Genomic DNA, 19,044 nt, shown 5'->3' with positions numbered 1-19,044 from the left:
TGCTTCTAGACCCCAGTTTTGTACACATACAGGTCTTTCTGCATGACTTCTCAGTTTTTGGATATTCTGGAAGTAATATCTCTTCTAAGATGTACAATGAGGTACCCAAAAAAAGGATTTCTATTTCCATGGAAATTTGTATAATAATAAGTATCTCTGTTCCCTCTACTATATAAACTAAAATAGTTTAAAGGAAATATCTGTTGGGAAAAAAAGACATGCACTTGAAAGTATCACTGTAAAACTCATGTTTGGTTGTGTAGGTACCTGGCAGACACATTTGTTGTGAAGGAAACACATTCATTAACAAATGTCAGTGGTGTTGTCCCGGTGATGTCTTCCCATTGGGCTGGGGTGGTTCCTCCTGAAGGGAGAGAGATTTTAAAAAATAATAAATTAAAACCAAGCAAGTCTGCAACTCTTTTGCTTCTAAGAAACATTTTAAATTCTTCTGAGTTTTTAATTGCTATGAAATCAGTAATAATCCCAGACATGCCTTCTCTTCCATATTATTCCACCAATGCTGGGAGGATTGGAAGGGTTAAATTAAACATGATTAAATTAATTTATTAAATTAAATGCATGCAGCTCATTTCTGCCTCTTAAGTGAGACTGAATGAGGCACTGGTTACTTTGGAGTTATAGCAAGCACTAAGTGTTTAACTCCATTATTTTTCACTTAAGTGTAGTGCAACATTAAGTCTGAACCACACTTATTCTGCCAGGCAGAGGTATGTTGGTTTTCAAGACACAAACTATAAAGAAAACGCAAAACACCCCCCCAAACCTCGAGTCTATGATTATATTACACATCTCTTGTTAGTCCAAACAACAAATGTTATTTCTGCTTAAAAATAATTGTTTGCAAAGTAGTTTATTTTCACAGCTTCTCATCCCAGCCAGGTTTTCTCCGAGCTTCCCGTGTGTGTAATCAGCTTAAAACATTTTCCAGCCCACGAGGAGTGACAGATTCAAGATGCACATGGAAAGCTCCAGCACTGGCATCCTACCTGTTATGCTGCATAGTAACCTCAGAGTGGGCGTGTCGCCTCCGTAGCCATTCATGATCCCATCGCTGGAGGCCTTGGGGACGGGAATCGTCATCGTGATGGGTTTGTGGAACTTCCTCCTCCGGGGCTCCAGCGTGACGATGGGGCTGAAGGTGGCCTTGTTGCCTAAAATCTTCTTTGTAAGTTCAGTGTGCATAGGTTGAGCCTTGCCAGAGCAACGGGAAAAATAACAGAATGGTTACTTGAAAACAATGTAGTGAGTTTGTAAAGAACTGGGTCTGCGTATCATACCTTTTTTTCCCCTTACAACAAGCTCTGAGCTGTTTTCAAAGTGTGCTATTCAGCCAGTCCCAACAAGCACAGTCTCCTGGCCAAGGTAAGTTGGGGATGCAAGCAGCAGGACAAGATGGAGAAAGGGGAAAAGACTTCCCTTTCTCTCAGGAGTGAATTGTTAGGCTGATTCCTTCATGCTGAGAATCTGTACATTTGACTTAATTATTGCAGCACTTTTTACTTTTCTGCTGCATTTCATAATAAGTATTTAAGAAACTGCTCTATGACCTAGTGTATCATTATCAGTATATTATTATTACTATATCATAATCATCAGCAAAATTAGGTACTTTTCCCAAGATTACATGGACAGTTAACAGACAGGAATCTGAATTAACTGGAAAACCCAAAGCTTTACCACTTGCTTTGACTTTTGCATGGATTTTTTTTTATTATTACTATGTTTACTAGAAGCATTGTAGACAAGATACGACACGGTAAGCTGGACATGCTGCTCTCCATTCACAGAATCACAGATTCAACCAGGTTGGAAAAGACCTGTGAGACTATCAAGTCCAACCTATCACCCAACACCACCTTGTCACCCAGACCATGGCACCGATGCCACATCCAGACTCTTCTTAAACCCCTTCAGGGACAGTGAGTCCACCAACTTCCTTGGCAGCCCATTTCAGTGTCTGATTACTCTGTAAAGAAGTTCTTCCTTATGTCCAAGCTGAACCTCCTCTGGCACAGCTCAAGACTGTGCCCTCTTGTCCTACTGCTGGTTCCTGGGAGAAGAGACTGACCCCCACCTGGCTCCCCCCTCCTGTCTGGGAGTTGTAGAGAGTGATGAGGTCTCCCCTGAGCCTCCTCCTCTCCAGGCTGAACAATGCCAGCTCCCTCAGCCTCTCCTCACAGGACTTGTGCTCCAGTCCCTTCTTTGGACACTCTCCAGCACCTCAATACCCTTCCTAAACTGAGGGGGCCAGAACTTCAAAGAAGGTGATTTTACGCTAAAAACCTTGCGATTGTTGCACCGTACCTGGAGGCCAACGCGGATTCGTTTGGTTAGAGCCCCTTCTGGGAAGACTGCCTGCACTTGTGGCACCACAGTGCTGCTCAGCACCCCTCCCTCGGGCCCGATGAGGTTGCTGTCCTGCTTGATCCGGGACACCACCGCGAAGTACTGAGGGAAATCCCGGGTGATGATGCGGCAGATCCGCTTCTTCTCCAGCTCCTCTGGAGTGTCAAGTACTGAGGGCAGAGGAGGAGATGGTCAGAAGACAAGAGTTTCACAGAACCTTCGAAATGCAGTCAAGCTCTTCACAGTTTGATGCAACTTACACAAAGTTTTTTAGTCTAGAAATCGAGGGCGAAAAGGAAACACACCCCAGTGTTCACCTAAACCGGAGAAATCCGAAAAAGGACAGACAGACAGACTGACCAACCAACTGTAGGGAGCTTAAGACAGCCAATAGAATATGCTGACATCTCCAAAATAAGCAGCCAAACACACCAAGGGACTCGTCTAAGCTCCTTTCTTCTTCACATATTTAAAACATCGTGAAGCAGCACAAAGAAAACGAAACTTCAAAACAAAAAACTATCGAAGTATGAGTTTGGCTTTAATTCTGTGAGGTGGCTTGTTTACTTCGGGGTTTGTTTGGGGTTTTTTGCTAAAAAAATAACAAATTTTGCAGCTCCAAGACAGCCCAAGGCCATTCTGTTCTCTCAGAAACCAAGAGCACCCGTGACTGACATTTCCTCCCACACGTGGGGCTGCTTGGAAAGGATTAGTATGATAATTGCCTTGTTTTGGAAAGATGTTTGCTATGGAAACTTTTTGTTTTACACTATGAAAAGGAGCTGCAGTAAACACAAATGTAGCACCTCTTCCCCATTTTGTGATGGCAGATGTCTCATCCCATGACTTCAGCAGACCAGGCAAGGGAAGTAAGTAAATGGTCCAAGCTATTACCCCCCAGTTAGAGCAGCAGTGCAGGAGCAGGATAAAAAGCCAAGTCCCCCCCCCCCGGATACCTTCATCCATCCCATTGAGGATTTCGTTCAGCTCATCCTCGGTGTATTCACAGAAATGCTCCTTCCAGCTGTCCCCGTTCTCGCTGCGCAGGATCACCAGCTCCCTCTCCTTCCCACGCAGAGCAGCAAAGTGGGGGATCTCCACAATCACAGGCCTGGCACGGCAACACAGCGCATTAAATGCACACGGGAGAGAGAAGAGACAGGATTAACAGCAACTCTACTCAGTCTGCTACAAAGTGACCTGGAATTCTACCTATTTGGCTGGAATACTTTGGCACAATCCTAAACTAGTAGGCCACTAACACAAACTAAATGTTTACAGGGACCCAGTAAGTGCTGAAGGACAGATGAAAAAGTGCATTCACCTCTTTCCACAGTGTGAATGAGATTTGGTAAGATAATAGTGCTTATCTGAAAATTTGGTGATTGTTTTGCAAATCCATCAAAAACTCATGCTCGTTTTAGTTGTCACTACTGTCTGGGTTAACCTGTGCAACTTCATTTCAAAGAGAATCTACTGTAACATATAGAAATAGTGGGACAAATTCTGATCTCACTCATACTAGTGCAAATCAGAATAATTTCATTGCTATCAGGGGGCAGGTGTGTCCTGCACCAATTTACTTCTTCATAATTCTATATATTCCAATGAACTTATTCCTGATTTACACCTTGGGAGAGACAGAGGAGGTCTGAGGAGATTGTCTGGGTTGCTACTGCAGTATAGGAGATAAGAATTTGCCTTGTTGCCTTACAAGCACATGTCAATACATGTATCAGCATAAGCGCCCATATATATATATATATATACACACACATATACACATGTGTACATATAATATATCTATATTTAGATACACATATACATACATAATCTTAGAAATAAGAGAGAAAATATAAATGTATTTGTATAAACACTTCTCTAATTAGAGGACTCACACAGGTTACCAGGTACATAGTAGATGCCATGTGTTCTATCACACTGGTGGTATCCAACATAAAACTTATCGATTGATCAGTCCTTGATACAAAAAAACAGCTTGAAATTTACAGTAGATTCCTTTTTTTTTTGTCCCAATCCAGGTTGCTTTGCTACAGACATCAAGCACATAACTAGGAAGATTTCATGCCAAAACAAAAATGAAGGCCACAGTACTCGAAGAAAAAGATACAAACATACCACCAAAACAAAACCACATATCACAAAGGTTGAAAAATGGTCCACTAAGGGTTAAGTGTACAAAATTTCAAATGATAGAAAGGGACAATATCATGGGCATAATGACAATAAAAAAATCATATTGCAGAAGGAGGAGAAGAATGGGGAGGTCAGCATCCATCAATTTGTTTCAAGTCTCTCCTACCCAAGGAATTTGGTCCCAGGAGGCCCCAGCTGAAGGATTCGGCTGACCAAGCTTTCTCCCTCATTAAGTGGGGGAGGAGCCGTAGGCAGATGAAGTTTACTGAGTACATCCAAAGCAGCAGTGAAAGAAAGAACATAAATAAACTTTATGTATTTTTTGTGCCAGAACGCCAGTGCCACTGTCTGGTGCACAGAGTGGAATTAGGCTGTACACTAAATAAGGTTCCGTCCTAGCCGTGACAATTTGGTGACCAAAATCGGCAAAATCAGTTTCGTGAATTTAGGATCTTGTCTTGCTTTATGGGGGCTTTGGCCATGAACTTGATGGGAACGGGATCTGGACCTTAGAATGCACCTCTGCAAACTGCACAGCGATTTTCTGATTTCACTGCCAGCACAACACCCGGAAAAACACTCGCAGGAAGGGCACAAAGACCTGAGAATGAAGCAACTCTGCTACAGCCTTGTCTTTTAGGGAGACTTTCTCATTAGATAGAGAAACCATTAAAAAAAAAAGGGAGACATACTTAAAATCCATTTGTGTGCGACAGAGATAATGGGAAGACTGTGAAAGCACAATATTTCTTCTGCTCTTTAGGTTTCTTTCTGCTTTCTCTTTAAGGTGACCAAGATGTGAAAAGAATAAGTGGTAGCACTAATGAAGATGGTAGCTCTGATGACTGCCTATTATAATAGGATTTTAAAGCAACTGAGTTGTTCCCAAATGGATTTGAACTACTGCCGTTTAGAGTCACTTCTTTTATAGTTTCTGAATGTGACAGAAGGGGTTCCTTCAATCATTCCCTTCTGGATGCCACAGTTGACAGGGAGAACAGTTGGCAAAACAAATTTTTAGAAGTGCAAGTGACTGCTGTTTTAAGTTGAAAATTGCTGAAACAAACTGAGCAGCAGACACAAATCTCACCTTTCTATGGGTTTTGCAGTATAGGACAAAAGAAATGGCCAGAAAATTCCAGGGTTGTCCAATTGCTTAGTTTAGCAATTTCAACTCCAGAAAAATCAAAGGCACTGTGCTTCCCTGATAGTCCAAATTACTGATAACACAACAGAAGTCCCTAAAATAGCCCACTGTGTACGTAGCAGGCTTCATATTCTGGGTTTAGATCAGTGCTGTGCTACTCATCTTTTAAATATAGCATGAACTGCCTTTCCTGGTTCTAAGGGAGTCTCTTCCCACTGTAATATCCCACAACACTGAGTAATAATTATATCCACGGAAGCACATTAACCTTAGTGCTAGTGCTTAAAATACCCATTTTGAAAGGAAAAGGTGTAAAACCTTCACAACTCGTTAAGTGGCAACCGACCTGTATTTCACAGATCTGTGTTTCTGCCTGCTACCGTGCCACAAAGACCTTTTTCACCTCACGCCTCGAAAAAAAGGAACCTTCCGGTGCAACTTAAACGCGAAAACACGGCTGAGAACGTTTTTCCTCCGGGCCGCGTGGCCGCCCCCCCCCCTTACCCAAGGAACTGCGCCCCAGAAGGTCCCACTTCGATGAGGCGGCTGGCCAGCCCTTCCCCTTCCACCATGGGGGGCATGGTGGCCAGCCGGTGGCGCTTCACCAGCCGGCAGGTGACGCGCGTCGGGGCCGTGCACTTGCGCGGGGGGATGATGATGCGCAGCCCGTTGTGCCGGCAGCCCCTCATGGCACCCCCGCGGGCGTCCACCATGAAGCTCACCAGGAAGCTGCAAAAATCAGGGAAAACCAGTCAGAGACGGAGCGTATGGTACGTTCCACGGGTGCGTTCCACATACGTAACGCGCTACGTATGTAAACGGGGCTCTTGCTCAAGAGGCACAATTAGAAAAAGCCTTTCTCCCATGGGAAGCACCAAATCATGCTGAGGTCATTTATTCATAAACGACTGCTACCTAAGTGTTCTTCACCGAAAGTCTTGTTTCACGGTGCTGCTGTTGGTAAAGTACCAGCAGACACCAATAAATGTGAGCCTGTATCACTCCTCGGTACCTGCAAACAACTGTGCTTAAAGTGGGCACTCATTAAATACTTCTCAAGCAAATATGTCTCACTGAAGGAAATTATTTATGATTCAAAAATATAAAGCCAATTCTGACAGGACGACGTGGGATTTTTGGGGGGGGGGTTCTCCATATAATTTTATGGTTCTTTGGTAAAATACAATTTTTAACAAAAATAGGTTTGGATATTAAAAAAAAAAATAACCAAATTTCATTCTGGAGCGTGCGGATACAATTCACACTCCATCATAAAAAAAAACCAGCAAGTCATTTGTGCTTGAAGACAAATTTTGGGTTTTGGTCAGACAAGAATAGCTACAGGCACCGTATAAGAGGGTGCGTAAGAGATTTATTTACGGATTTTTTGTTTGTGTTACTTTGCACACCAATGCAGTGTCCCACTGGAAAACGCAGAGATGCACAAAGCCATCTACAGGGAGCCCTCTCTTCTAGCACAAGGTAAATTATTTATTTCTTTTTCTTTAAGAGGGAGAAAAACATTTCATTTTGTTTGGAATTTCTTTTGTGCCTAATTTTTTGTAGTTCCACATATAATCAAACACAGATTTTGACAGATTTGGGACATTCTTGGGAAAGGTGTAGAACCACTTCCATTTTTTTTTTTACTGGTTTATGACTTAGGATCATGCCTGATGTGGGATGGGAATGTCAGGCTGCTGGAAGTGAAAGTAAGAGTAGAGGAGACAGAACGGTGTCAGGCCTAGTTCTAGCCACTAAAATAGAATCATCTCATGGGGAGTCGCAGAAATGCTACTGAAGGACCTGCAACAGAGAAAATATACTCCCTTGTAAGAGGAGTAACAAACACAGGGATTTTTCCACTGTCCCCTTGACCGTTCTGTGCAACAAACATTGCATCCATTCATTGTCCACACAAGGAATTCCACATGCTGTAAGAACACAACACTCGACACACCGTGCAAGTCAGAGGGATGGAGGATGGGAAGGAGCCACAAGCGCCAGTCGGAAGCACACCATGCACCACGGATGCCAGTCTGTCTCACACATGCAGTCGCCTAGTCTACTGCCATTCAGATACCTCTAGGCTTTGCTTAGTGTAAAACTCGGGGTTGTACAACCATTATCTCATTCCTTAGAGCTTGGTGTTTCTGTGGTTTTAACAAGGGGGGAAAAAAAGAAAATGAAAACATTTTACAGCTTCCATTGTCGGGGGGATTAGTTGAGAAGAATGGGAGCTTCCTTCAGAAAATACATTCTTTATACAGAGTAAAGCACAGATGAAAGAAGAGCTTAAGAGATACTAAAGTGCTCAATTGTTGCAGTAATGCTCTCGGCTTGCACTGCAATCGCCCGGTAAGTGCATGAAGTGGTGTTATCAAAGTGGTGCTGTTTCAGAGAATTGGTGCAGGTCTCCAGTACAAGGGGTGTTGTTTGAGGCAGTTAGTGACGCTGCTGGAGAAGGAGTTTCGCTGGAGAAGGAGTTTCACGTTTTAAAGCTAACGCTGTGAGCAACACAAACGCTCCCCCGCAATCACCAGAAGCTCTGACTGAACTGAAGCAGCATTCACATTTCTCACTGGGTAAGCTGTCATGAACACAATTCTAGGGAGTCAGTTATTCTCATTATTGACATAAGACTGTGTACTTTAACATCAGGATCACCTTCTGTCGCTGTCCAGTTAGTGCTGGGTCACCTGTCTACCCTATGTCCTCCTTATCTCCACATGTGCCTCAGCAATGCCAAACCCACTCTTAAGTGCCAGAGAAAAATACACAGGAAAGGTGGGGCTCCAAACCAAATCGTCTGCCTTCTATTAACATGGCTGCAACTCTTTCTCTCCGTTTAAGTTTACTGAAAGTGCCTGCTGGGTCAGTAAATCTATCACTAAGTCTATCAGTCATCTCTCACTGAAAGCAACCATTGCTCCAAAGAGTGGAAAAACAGGCAAGGACAAGTCTCACTGGAAGGAGGACACAAAGATAACAATGGTTAAAATAAAGACAGTAAGATGTTGTTATTATTATTATTATTGTTATTAACTGTAAAAACAGCTGTTTCTATCATAAGGAAGATCTAAAGTTGTTATTCAGACAAGCACAGAATAGTGTGAGCACAGCACAGAAAGATTAGTGCCAATTATCACATTATGGAGGAGCCAGTTCACAAACCCAGCTGTGTAATACTAGGAAATTCCTGGAAAACAGATTTTGGAGAACTACCACGAATACAGTGCAAAGGAAAGAAACTGAGGGGGAAAATTTCTCAGCTCTAGACCGCAGAGGATAGTACACTGACACAGGATCTGTAGAGCTGACACAGAGTGTAAAAACACATCCTTTTCCACCACACCACCCTGTTTATTTCCCACCTTGTTGCCATATCCATTTTGTCATGCACTTATTTAATCCAATTTCTTTCCATCTCTTTTTTTTTTTAATCAGCACATTTCACATACTTTTGGATATGCAAGAGGGTGAAGCCAATAATTCATAATAACGCATTTTCTAAATCACAGCAGCCTCTTTTCCTGCCTATTTTTTTACATAATAGGGCATCTGGAATGTGCCATTACTGTTCCAGGACCGGAAAAGCTCCTCCCTTTTGAAGGAGTGTGTCTATCAACACACAGATAATTCATACAAAACTAATGCATGATATAAAATATGCTTTCTGAAATGTGCATTTGGGAAGTGAAAAAACTGTATGACTAATATAAGGGAAATATAAAATGCAAACTAATTATTTTGCTGCCCACGCGCACACACGTTATTTTTCCTCTCTCCAACACTTCTTTTACCAGTGTTGTTGAGTGACAAGGCTGAGATAGGAAGAGATTGCACTCAACAAACAAAACTAGCAGGAAAAATTGGCAGATGAAGCCATCACTCTGCGAAGTGATACCTTATGGTGATAAATTCCCATGACCAAAAAGAAAATAATGCATAATAGCAGCATATTAATAACCCTAATATCCTATATACTCCCTGAAGCTGAGCAGGAAACTCAGAGCTTACCCCATGAGCCAACTGCATGGGGCACAACTAAAAGCAGTATCAACCATCTCTGTACAGAGAATTAAGAGGAGGGGGACCATTAAAGAGAAACACAAATGGTTCAAGAGGGGAAGAAAAGACAAGAAGGTAAATAAAGGGGATTAAAGGAACTTTAACTTAAATTTTAATTAAGTGATGATTCAAAGTCAAAGCAGATTTCGCATCTTTCTCAGTACTAAGACAGCCTTTGAGTAAGTTCCACTTCCAGTTTTGAAGGTTCTGGTAGAAATGAAGCATGACACAGACATGTGACCCCCACGGTCTTGCAAATTGGATCGATACTGAGCTTTCCTGGGATTTAGCAAGGTGGCAGTGCAACATAACAGCCAAATCAATGAAACAAATCAGGTCTGGGGAAATCACTGCCTCCTTCTTTTAAAGAGAATGAAGGGGAAATGAGGACTATATTTCTGAATAAAAAACAAAGTGCAAAAGCAATTATTTTATAAGAATCAGTTATAGACTGCAGGGGAGTCTATACATGCTTCTGTTAAACACAGCAGTCAGCTCAAGCATCATCCATTCCCTTCTAATTTAGCAAGACTTACTCAAAAATTAGAGGCCATTTCATTTTCCTCCACTTTAGAGCAATTAAAAACTACATACTTGCCATATGAAAGGTACCTATCTCAAGTAACACTGGCTACAGTGCCCCTCTGGTTGAGGACACACACAAAGGCCCCTAAATCTTTCAGGTTGTTTCCATTCCTTCTACAGAGAGCAGACAGTGAGGGGGTTTCTAATGGTTTCACTTGGAACACAACACAGACAGTATTACACATTGGATAGAAGGACAAAAAGTTGGGGTGTATTTTCATGAAATTTGTATTTCAGATCAGAGCCTGAGTTACTCCCTTTGCTGACTTAATTCACATAGAATTAACTTGGTTTTATTCTGTATCTATCCTTATTTGAAAGATAACAGCAGGATGAACAAATAAATTAAAAAAGGGATGTGTCAGTGCTGGAGGGGGTGAAGGAAGACACTTGTTGTGCGCTTTGTGAGGAGTCCCTGTCCTGTGAAGAGAGAGGCACAGCCTCAGGTGTTGGCACTCAAACACACGTCCCATTCTGCAGAGTCACTGGGAGAGCCATGCAAAACCCAGCAGGGGAAGGGGCTTCCTGGGACAGGCAACAGTTCTTGGAACACACAGAAGAGGCAAAATCTACACCACCACCTTCATACACTCGGCTCAGGTACGATTATTCTCTCAGACTGTGCAGCCACACATGCGCTCATCGGGCAGCAGGAAACAAAAGCTCCAAGGAGAGCACATCCACTGGAGACACACGATAGAACTTTTCAGCATTAGGTTTTCTGAACTTATAACAGAAACTGGGAAACAAGGAGATAGCAGCATTCAGTGTTAGTCGCGGTGTGAAGAAGCAGAAACAAACGATCAGGGTGCTTCAGCCATCCCAAAGTGTTCAGCAGGAGGAGGAGAACCCGGAGAGGCTGAAATTCCGAAAAAAGGCCTTGATCCAGCTCCCGCTGAAGTCGACAGCAAGTCATTCAACTACCTCAGCGTGCTTTCCAGCAGGCTGCAACTGTGCCATACAGAAACAAGGCAAAATACACATTCCAGGAGGACAAAAAACATGATCCTACGTGGGAAACCGCTACAGTATTGACTTCTGATAACATCCACTGCATTAGCCAGTTGCTGAGAGACTGAGTGACGTGGCCTAAAAATATGGGGTGGTAGTTCGGGGGTTCATTTAGCCATTTTACAATTTTGTACAGCTGAATATTTAAGGAGATTTTCACCTTTCTACGGTTATGTTAAAGGAGCTGAAGAGGTGGCAATAAACACTCAGTTTTGCCAAGGGAAGATAATCTCCTTTGGGAATGTTCAGCTTCAAGCACCGATTAACCATCACAGAGAAAAACACGTGTGGTATGAAAAATAATATACACTCAGCCTGGGCAGTTATTCTACTAGTTCAAATATGGTGGCACAATTGGGCAAATATGGCCTAGGGAGTGGCTCTGAAATATTCTTTATACAGAGAACGAGATAAAAGGCCCACTTGGTGATTTAACAATTACAGTGGTTTGTGTTGGGTTATTTGTGGAGGGTTTTTACCTTCCTTTAAATATTAATATTAAAGCATGCCACCAACAAAGAAAGGGTATTGTTAAATAAACCAGTGGTTAAAACAATCTAGGAATGTATAAGGAGCTTTGTTAAGTTTTTTTTGCAGTGGACTTATTATGTGTTCAGAACTCTTTTGTTATAGATGACAAAGCAGAGGGATCAAGTGGGCACTTACTGTATAAGAAGAGAAACAGGGCCACATGTAACTATTCCTGTTAGTTAAATTGATTTTTTTGTCTTGGCTAACGTGCACTATCAAAACACAAAAGCATCCTGAGGTGAGGTAAGAGGGGAGGATCAATAGGGTGGGTGAGAAGTGCAATGTATTAAAGAAAGAAATTATGCAGAAGTTCACCTGCTGTTGTCAAGATCAAGACATGGAGAAGAGCATCTGCAATAGAATAGATGATTTAACATCAAAAAGGAAAAGAAAGGGGGGGGGGAAGAATGAGTTAAATGAAATACTGAAATATTGGAAAAAAAATGAAACCGATTTCTAAATCAAACACATGAACATATACATATATGTGCATATTCATTCCGTGTGAGAAGGCAGGAGTGAGCATGGGAAACGAGCCTACGTAAACAGCCCTGGTTACAAACAGCCACTGCTGCTACAGGAGTAAAACTCCAGTGATCTGGGCCCTCTACAGACATTCTCCCACTGGAAGTCAGATGCCTGAAATGCACAGTTGGATTCTGAAGAAACCTTTGAGGAGCAGATCGGGGCAAGTCCTGCTGGGTTCAGGCATCCACGTGTGAAACGTGGGCCGTGATCTATCAGAGGGCAAGGAATCGAAGGTAATTCCAGCCAGTGTGTTCCTGATTACACGGTGAATCCTTATTTCTTTTCTTTGATTTCCCTATCTATAGCTCCTGTCCTCCCCTCTTCTCCATTTCAACATGTTTCTTGTCCTCCTTTTGTTCTGCAGAACGACAAATTCCAAGCTTTCAGTTTGACCTGTTTAGGCTCTCGGTAATCACTCGGTGTCACACGGACAGTTAGTTTTCCAATGTCCCTTTTTCTATGGATCTCCATTGCCATTTTCTTCCATTAACACCAATTTGTTATTAATGAAACACACCCGCTCTTTTTCCTTACTGTAACTTTCTGAACAAAGGTCATAAAGCTACAGCAAAATTTGAAGTCATTCAGACTTTCAGATTTAAGAAATGACTATCAGCTGGTCGCTGCCAGGTCCTGTTTCCATAACGATTTCCAGGAAATCAATCTCACATTGGGAAAAGCAATGTTATGGATTCAAAATACAACACTTGAAATAGATTTTGATTACCTTGTTAGCAAGGATCCAGCCTCCTTTTTTGCAGACATGCAGCTAAGAATGATAATTCACATTATTTGTCACAGTATGAGACGACCAGTCCCTCATCCTTCACCTTTTTTCATTGATGGAGGCAAGGACTTCCAGAAAGACAAACTCACTAATAATATCCCAACTTTTTTTTTAAATATAGAAATACTGATACTGTTAAATCATCAAATAGTCAAATAAGGACTTCTCCATCAAATTATATATATTCAATATCTTTCATTAAATAGGAGTTTTGCTGGAACATTTGCAGAGCTGCTACGTATTTTCTCCAGAACACAAAATCAAGTTAATATCAAAGCCTGGACCCAAAGCTAACTTAAAAGAAATCTTTCAGTTCAGTGATTTTTTTGCCTTCCCACTTCAAGAAAATTTGTTCTTCCACAATAGGATATGGTGAGGTATGTGATTAAGACTGTGAAACGTATTTGAATTACGTAGGTGTAGTTCTGTCTGTCACAACACTTCAGCAGGAAATTATAAATAATATCCCCTAATATCACCAGCAAAGCGATAAAACTCTTATCTTATTGGATATTTAGCACCCAAACTTTCTGGTATATTCAGAGGTCCTTAACTTAGCTCATTATGTAAGATCAGATTGTTTTATCAGGAGAAGCAAATCTGATTCACTGAAAGGGAGTTTAAATGCAGGAATTTATATTTTTACATTCAGCCAATGCATGAAACTACTCAGAAACTGTCAGCTGTGTAAAACGTCCAGGAGATCTTTATGTTGAGATTTTGAGCACCACAAGAATGTCACCTCTTAAGAGAGAAATATTTTCTGGGTTTTGAAACAGTTGCCAACGACTGACAAAAGATGTTGCTTTTGCTTCCTTACTGATGAAATTATCAACACATTGAAACAGTAGTTACATTCACTTTCTAGGTGGACAGTTAAAACATTTTCCCCTTCTGAAATTTTAGACATGGAAGGGGTTTTGGTCGGTTATGCAAAGGCTGAAATATGTGCCTGTGAAATTCCACACCGAGAGAACAGTTCTCTTTGAATTTATGCTTTTGCTGGGGGTGATCTGCAGAAACACTTCCCTACAACGGGACATCAGTAAGAACCCAACAACAATTTGGAGTTTACCACTGAAACATGCAGGGTGTCATTTTTTTCCTCAGATTGCACAGAATACAAACTTAAAATCTTCTGTGACTAGTAATTCATGTCCAATGCCTTGCTGATACATTATTTCACAATCTGAAGTCAATACATTTTCAGTGTCTTGGGCAAAATCAAGGCCAGACCTTTGCCCAAGGCCACTGACTCTGTTTACACAGGATTTCTTTGAAAATTTTTTCTTTCATGGCAGATAAATACTCTTCTACTGCATGCACCCAAATGTTAGCAGTGCTGCTGGTTCAGAAGAACCTACTAATAGTGTGTGTCTGCCTGTGGAGGAGGGTGTGGGTGACAAGAAGAGTATAAATGACAAATATATTTGTTGTTCCAGTACTTCTACAACTGTTTCACTTTCAAAAGCGAACTCTAGTAGTCAATGTGCTTTGCTAAATAAAAACAGATATATACCCCAACAGTTTATGATGATTTGATGACTTGGACAAATCTAAACAAGATAAAAATGGTGTGCAGTCTTTTCCAAAGGTTAAGGGATCATTATTATAGGTTTCTTTATTACAATATTTAGTGGTAAGTGGTACATATAGAAAGAGGAACATAATTTGTGTCATGTTAAAGGTCACTATTTAATATAAGGCTTCAGGAGTGTTGCTCCTATTAAAATCAGATATCTTCTCCTACCACTAGCATCTTGGTCATCCCAAAAGATCGAAATATCACTAATATAATTTAAAAGAAAACCACAAAATTACTGCACATCCAAGAAATAAATGCCACTCTCCTAGAAAGTCCTTAGTTCATCCTCTGCAATCACAGGCAAGACCTACCTTTCTGAAAGGGAAAACTAATACATCCTTTGGAAAAAGTTTGGAATCTATGTAGGGTTAGAATAAAGCACCAAAGCAATTTTAAAGCTTACCAGCATATATAGAAACACATACATACTTTACATATTAAGTATTTTCATTTCATTTGTTAGTTCTAGAGCTCATGAAAAGCAAATCCAAACAACACTGGTCACAGCCAAGTATCCTCCCATCAGCCAACAAAAATACTTGTCATCTAGGTCACATCAAGCAATTTGCAATCACAGTTATGACAATATTATTCCTCCTCTAGACCTGTCATTCCAAATGGAACTCCAGTGCTATGTTAGGAAAGATATGGACTGTAAGATAGTTGCAAAGTCATTTGAGATTAACAAAACTCATCTTTCCCCTTGTGATGTCCAGCCATGCTGTGCACAACGTGGTGTCACAGAAGTTAAAGGCTTTTTAATTACACCCGTTCTTTTATCAACTCATCTGCGTGTTTCTAATTAAACCTCACGGCAGAACACAAGTGTAGAATTCAGTGTGAAAACCAGAATTACTTAAAACACAACGAGTATGAGCATTTAAAAGGCCAACCAGGATAAGTTTTCTAAGCATAAACTTGGCTGAGCCTGCAGTTTGACCTGCCTTATGCCACGACAACGGGCTTGCCTAAATGCAAATGCTTATGAAGAGTCAGTTGTGATTATACGTGAAGAGAGTACCCAAATATACACAAAGCACAGGATGTTTAGGTTGCTTGCCTATTCCTGCAATTTGAAAGGCAAACACCAGAGTCGGTGCTCACCTAAACTACTCCACTAGCACGGTAAGTACTCATCATCTGGAATGATTAGGCCCTTGATCTCAATTATTGCTAATTCCAAAGAGGCTCTGATTTATTTCTCCATAAAATTCACACAATTCCTGCGTGTATGTGTCAATTATCTTATTCATTCCTCTTGAACTTGACTCAGGGCTCACTGACTTGCAGCAATTTCAGTGAACAGTCATGGTACTCAGGTTTGCTTGACTGTCAGAGCTTAAAGAGTTCATAACAATTTATTGACAGCTCCAGGAGGTAAGGAATTAAAATACAGCTCATAGCTAAGCATTAGTTGAAGCTGCTGCCACTGCAGGTACTCTCCTTCTCATTTTTAAGTAAAATGCTAATTGATACACTCACCCTGAGTGAATAGGGCTGGAAGAAAGAGCCACATTGTCCAAGTTTTCAGGGCCCCAGCTTAAGCGATAGGAATTCCTTTCAGATTCTTTGGCCAGAGTTGTTACCTTAGGAAGCAAAAAAAAAAAAACCCCAACCCTTTTTACTGCAATGAAATCAAATAATCAACCGAACAATAAGACGTATTTTGCTTAGCAGTGCCTAAAGCATAAAATTTTTTTTAAAAGAAAACAAAGGAGTAAGAATAGCATCAAGATATTAGAAACCCCTTATTGCAACATTCTGCATTTGCTTAAAGTAATCCTGTGTTAGTGGTATCAGTGAAATGAATGCTGTGATTTACCAAGAGGGCATTTCCTAAATCTCTTTTTTTAACTAAAAGCATGTTTCAGGAAAGTATCTTAGAGTACAATGGCTGTGAGTTCATTAGAATGTTTACCCGACGGCTGTAGCAACATTCAAAAATCAGTTCAAAAGGAGAAAACATTAAGAACACAGTCCTTGTAACTCACACAGCTCAGCCACTTATTTTGGAATCGAGTTTAACACTGCACAGTACAATATGCTGTTAAATATCAGCACAAACAGAGAGATTTGTATTACAATAAACAAGCAGCGAACACCACACAGACTCCTCAGTGCAGTTTACGCCGAGATCTTTTTCCCTGCCCCGACTTCTCCCGGCACCCAGCGAGTCCAGGGGGTTTTTCTCTTACCTGCTGGCTGGGGATCACCACGGTGTCGTCGATCATGGCGCTGTCCCGCAGGTAGGAGGCGTGGCTCAGGGTGTGGGACCTGTCTGAACTGAAGGACCGCAGGCTGGCAGGTTGGTAGGATGCCACAGCAATGCATCAGCAGCACAGATGATGTTGGGAAGGTGTCATGACAGAGCGAGTGGGAGAATGAAAGAAGCGTGCAATTAGCAACGGGATGCAGCTTCCAGGGGGAGCAGATCCCAGTCCCGGGGGAACACGGCGGGGCTGTGCCACAAAGCCTCTCCACTGACTCAGTTGCTTACTCACAGATACTTTAGGCTTGGCTTTGTAGCATGACAGTTTCCTTACAACAAAATGCATTAATTTCTTTTAAGCAAGGCTCTCCGGAGAAGTTCTCCACTACGTCCCGCAAACCACTGCGGAAATCCAGAACGCTGCCACCTGAGGAAAAGCTGGAATGACTCTTGCCCCCTGACCTACTCTCTCCCTTTAAAACTGTAAATAAGCAAGCTTGACATTGTCCCCTGGAAGGTACACACACGGCAAGGTGAAGTGTGGCCAGCCACAAGCTCCTGTGGAAAACAGGACTGTTCCTGTGAATGCCAGCAGCATCTTTAGGGAGGCAGTCCAAATGGGAGCACGGATCTCGCTGTAAGTACGCACAGCTCCACAGAACACCGGTTGCTGTAGCAATGAGAGGTGCAAGGCAGTAAATAAGCTGCTTCCAAGCACTGGCTCAGAATGTAACTGCAGCATCCACCAGCAAAAAGCAAAGAAAAAAAACCAGACAAACAGGACGCCACAGAAGGACATGTTGAGGTAAATGGGGTTTCTGCTACCAAACAGCACTAGTTTTGTCCCTTCGATATTCACTGGCTGCAGTTTTACAGGAGTGGTTTTTAAAACCAGATCAGCCACCTTCAGATGCTGTACGTGTACTCTGTGATAGCTCTAGAGGAATATAGTACATACAACTGAAGGCAGCAGTTTTGTTTTCCTGGCTCACACATCCGTGAGTAGTACTGAGAATGAGTAATATGCGGGATCAGAACAATAGGCCATTTATCTGGATACACAGACTTTTAAAGGATAATTCATTTTCAGAAGTTAGCAAGTCATGCATTCACTACAGACATGAGTTTCAAGTGCTTTAAGTGCAGTTCAAATACCATCTGATTCAGACCACTCAGCCTTTTTTAACAATAGCTACATTCACTCAGGTTTGGGGGTTTTGATCCGTTTTTAGAAGCAAACGGGTACCTCATTTTTATTAGAAATATATGACATGGAAGAAAAATGAATGCTCTGGATGACTGACTCATACCAAAGGCCTGTTTAGCATCCTAGATGGACTGTACAAAACTGGAAGCAAAGACAGGCACTACACAAGGATCAGGTTTTGGAAAGTCTTGAGAAAAAAACGAAACCACCGTTTGTTCTTTGGCTGAGAAATGAGCCTCAGTAGCAGACCCCATTTGCCCTCATTATCCTGTGTTCATTTCCACATTTGACACTTCCAGAACTGCTTTGCTGTGCCATGCAATGCTTGTGAGAGAGTCACCATCCAAGTTGTAGGTTCTGCTATTCAGCTACTGTCATGTCCTGGACAGACACTGAATGAAAGGAAGTCTGAACTAAAGTTGGCTGGTTATCTCCACGGTGATTTTGTCCACCTTCACTGCTACTACCACCACAACAAGTATATATCCACTATGTACTACCTGTACATAAGCTCCAGTAAATACATCAAAGGGTATGGGCTTTATCCACAGGCACACACAGGACTGAGGTTTGCAGTTAATCAGAGATTTAAATTTCCTTCTAAACTCAATTTCAAACCTAGTGTTCAGACAGCACTGCCCCTCTCTGTGTGATGGACCAGCTAAACGAAGAGCAAACCAGTAGTTAAAGACTCAGAAATAAAGGTACTTCAGGAATCCTTTTAAATAAAATAAAATAAAATAAAAAAACCTACCTAAATCAGAGCCAAAAATACCATCTAAATACAGATTCTTTCCAAATCTGGTTGATGAATTTTAAGTCACAGAAGCTGTGGGGCCAATAACATTCAACCACA

At 41.7% G+C, this 19,044-nt stretch overlaps 1 protein-coding gene across 34 annotated transcripts in view; it reads right to left on the bottom strand.

Moving 5' to 3' along the window:
• ANK2 (ankyrin 2) overlaps positions 1-19,044 on the bottom strand; it is a 261,559-nt gene that overhangs the window by 19,964 nt on the left and 222,551 nt on the right. For 12 of the 34 annotated variants that reach the window (XM_039386600.1, XM_039386605.1, XM_039386612.1 and 9 more), the window contains 9 exons: positions 16,968-17,070; positions 16,255-16,358; positions 13,128-13,169; positions 6,179-6,403; positions 4,694-4,792; positions 3,327-3,481; positions 2,329-2,540; positions 1,011-1,215; positions 268-364 (listed from right to left, as the gene is read on the bottom strand). In XM_039386600.1, coding sequence (XP_039242534.1) covers positions 268-364; positions 1,011-1,215; positions 2,329-2,540; positions 3,327-3,481; positions 4,694-4,792; positions 6,179-6,403; positions 13,128-13,169; positions 16,255-16,358; positions 16,968-17,070 — 1,242 coding nt within the window. The remainder of the gene's footprint in view (positions 1-267; positions 365-1,010; positions 1,216-2,328; positions 2,541-3,326; positions 3,482-4,693; positions 4,793-6,178; positions 6,404-13,127; positions 13,170-16,254; positions 16,359-16,967; positions 17,071-19,044) is intronic. The other 22 variants (XM_039386627.1, XM_039386611.1, XM_039386623.1 and 19 more) reach the window with 6 other exon arrangements.

This window comes from Pipra filicauda, unplaced genomic scaffold (genome assembly GCF_003945595.2).
Source record: "Pipra filicauda isolate LSUMZ 115617 unplaced genomic scaffold, ASM394559v2 scaffold495_size435866_pilon, whole genome shotgun sequence".
Lineage (NCBI taxonomy): Eukaryota > Metazoa > Chordata > Aves > Passeriformes > Pipridae > Pipra > Pipra filicauda.
The sequence above is the reverse complement of the archived record's forward strand: the minus strand, read 5'-3'. Positions and strand labels throughout refer to the sequence as shown.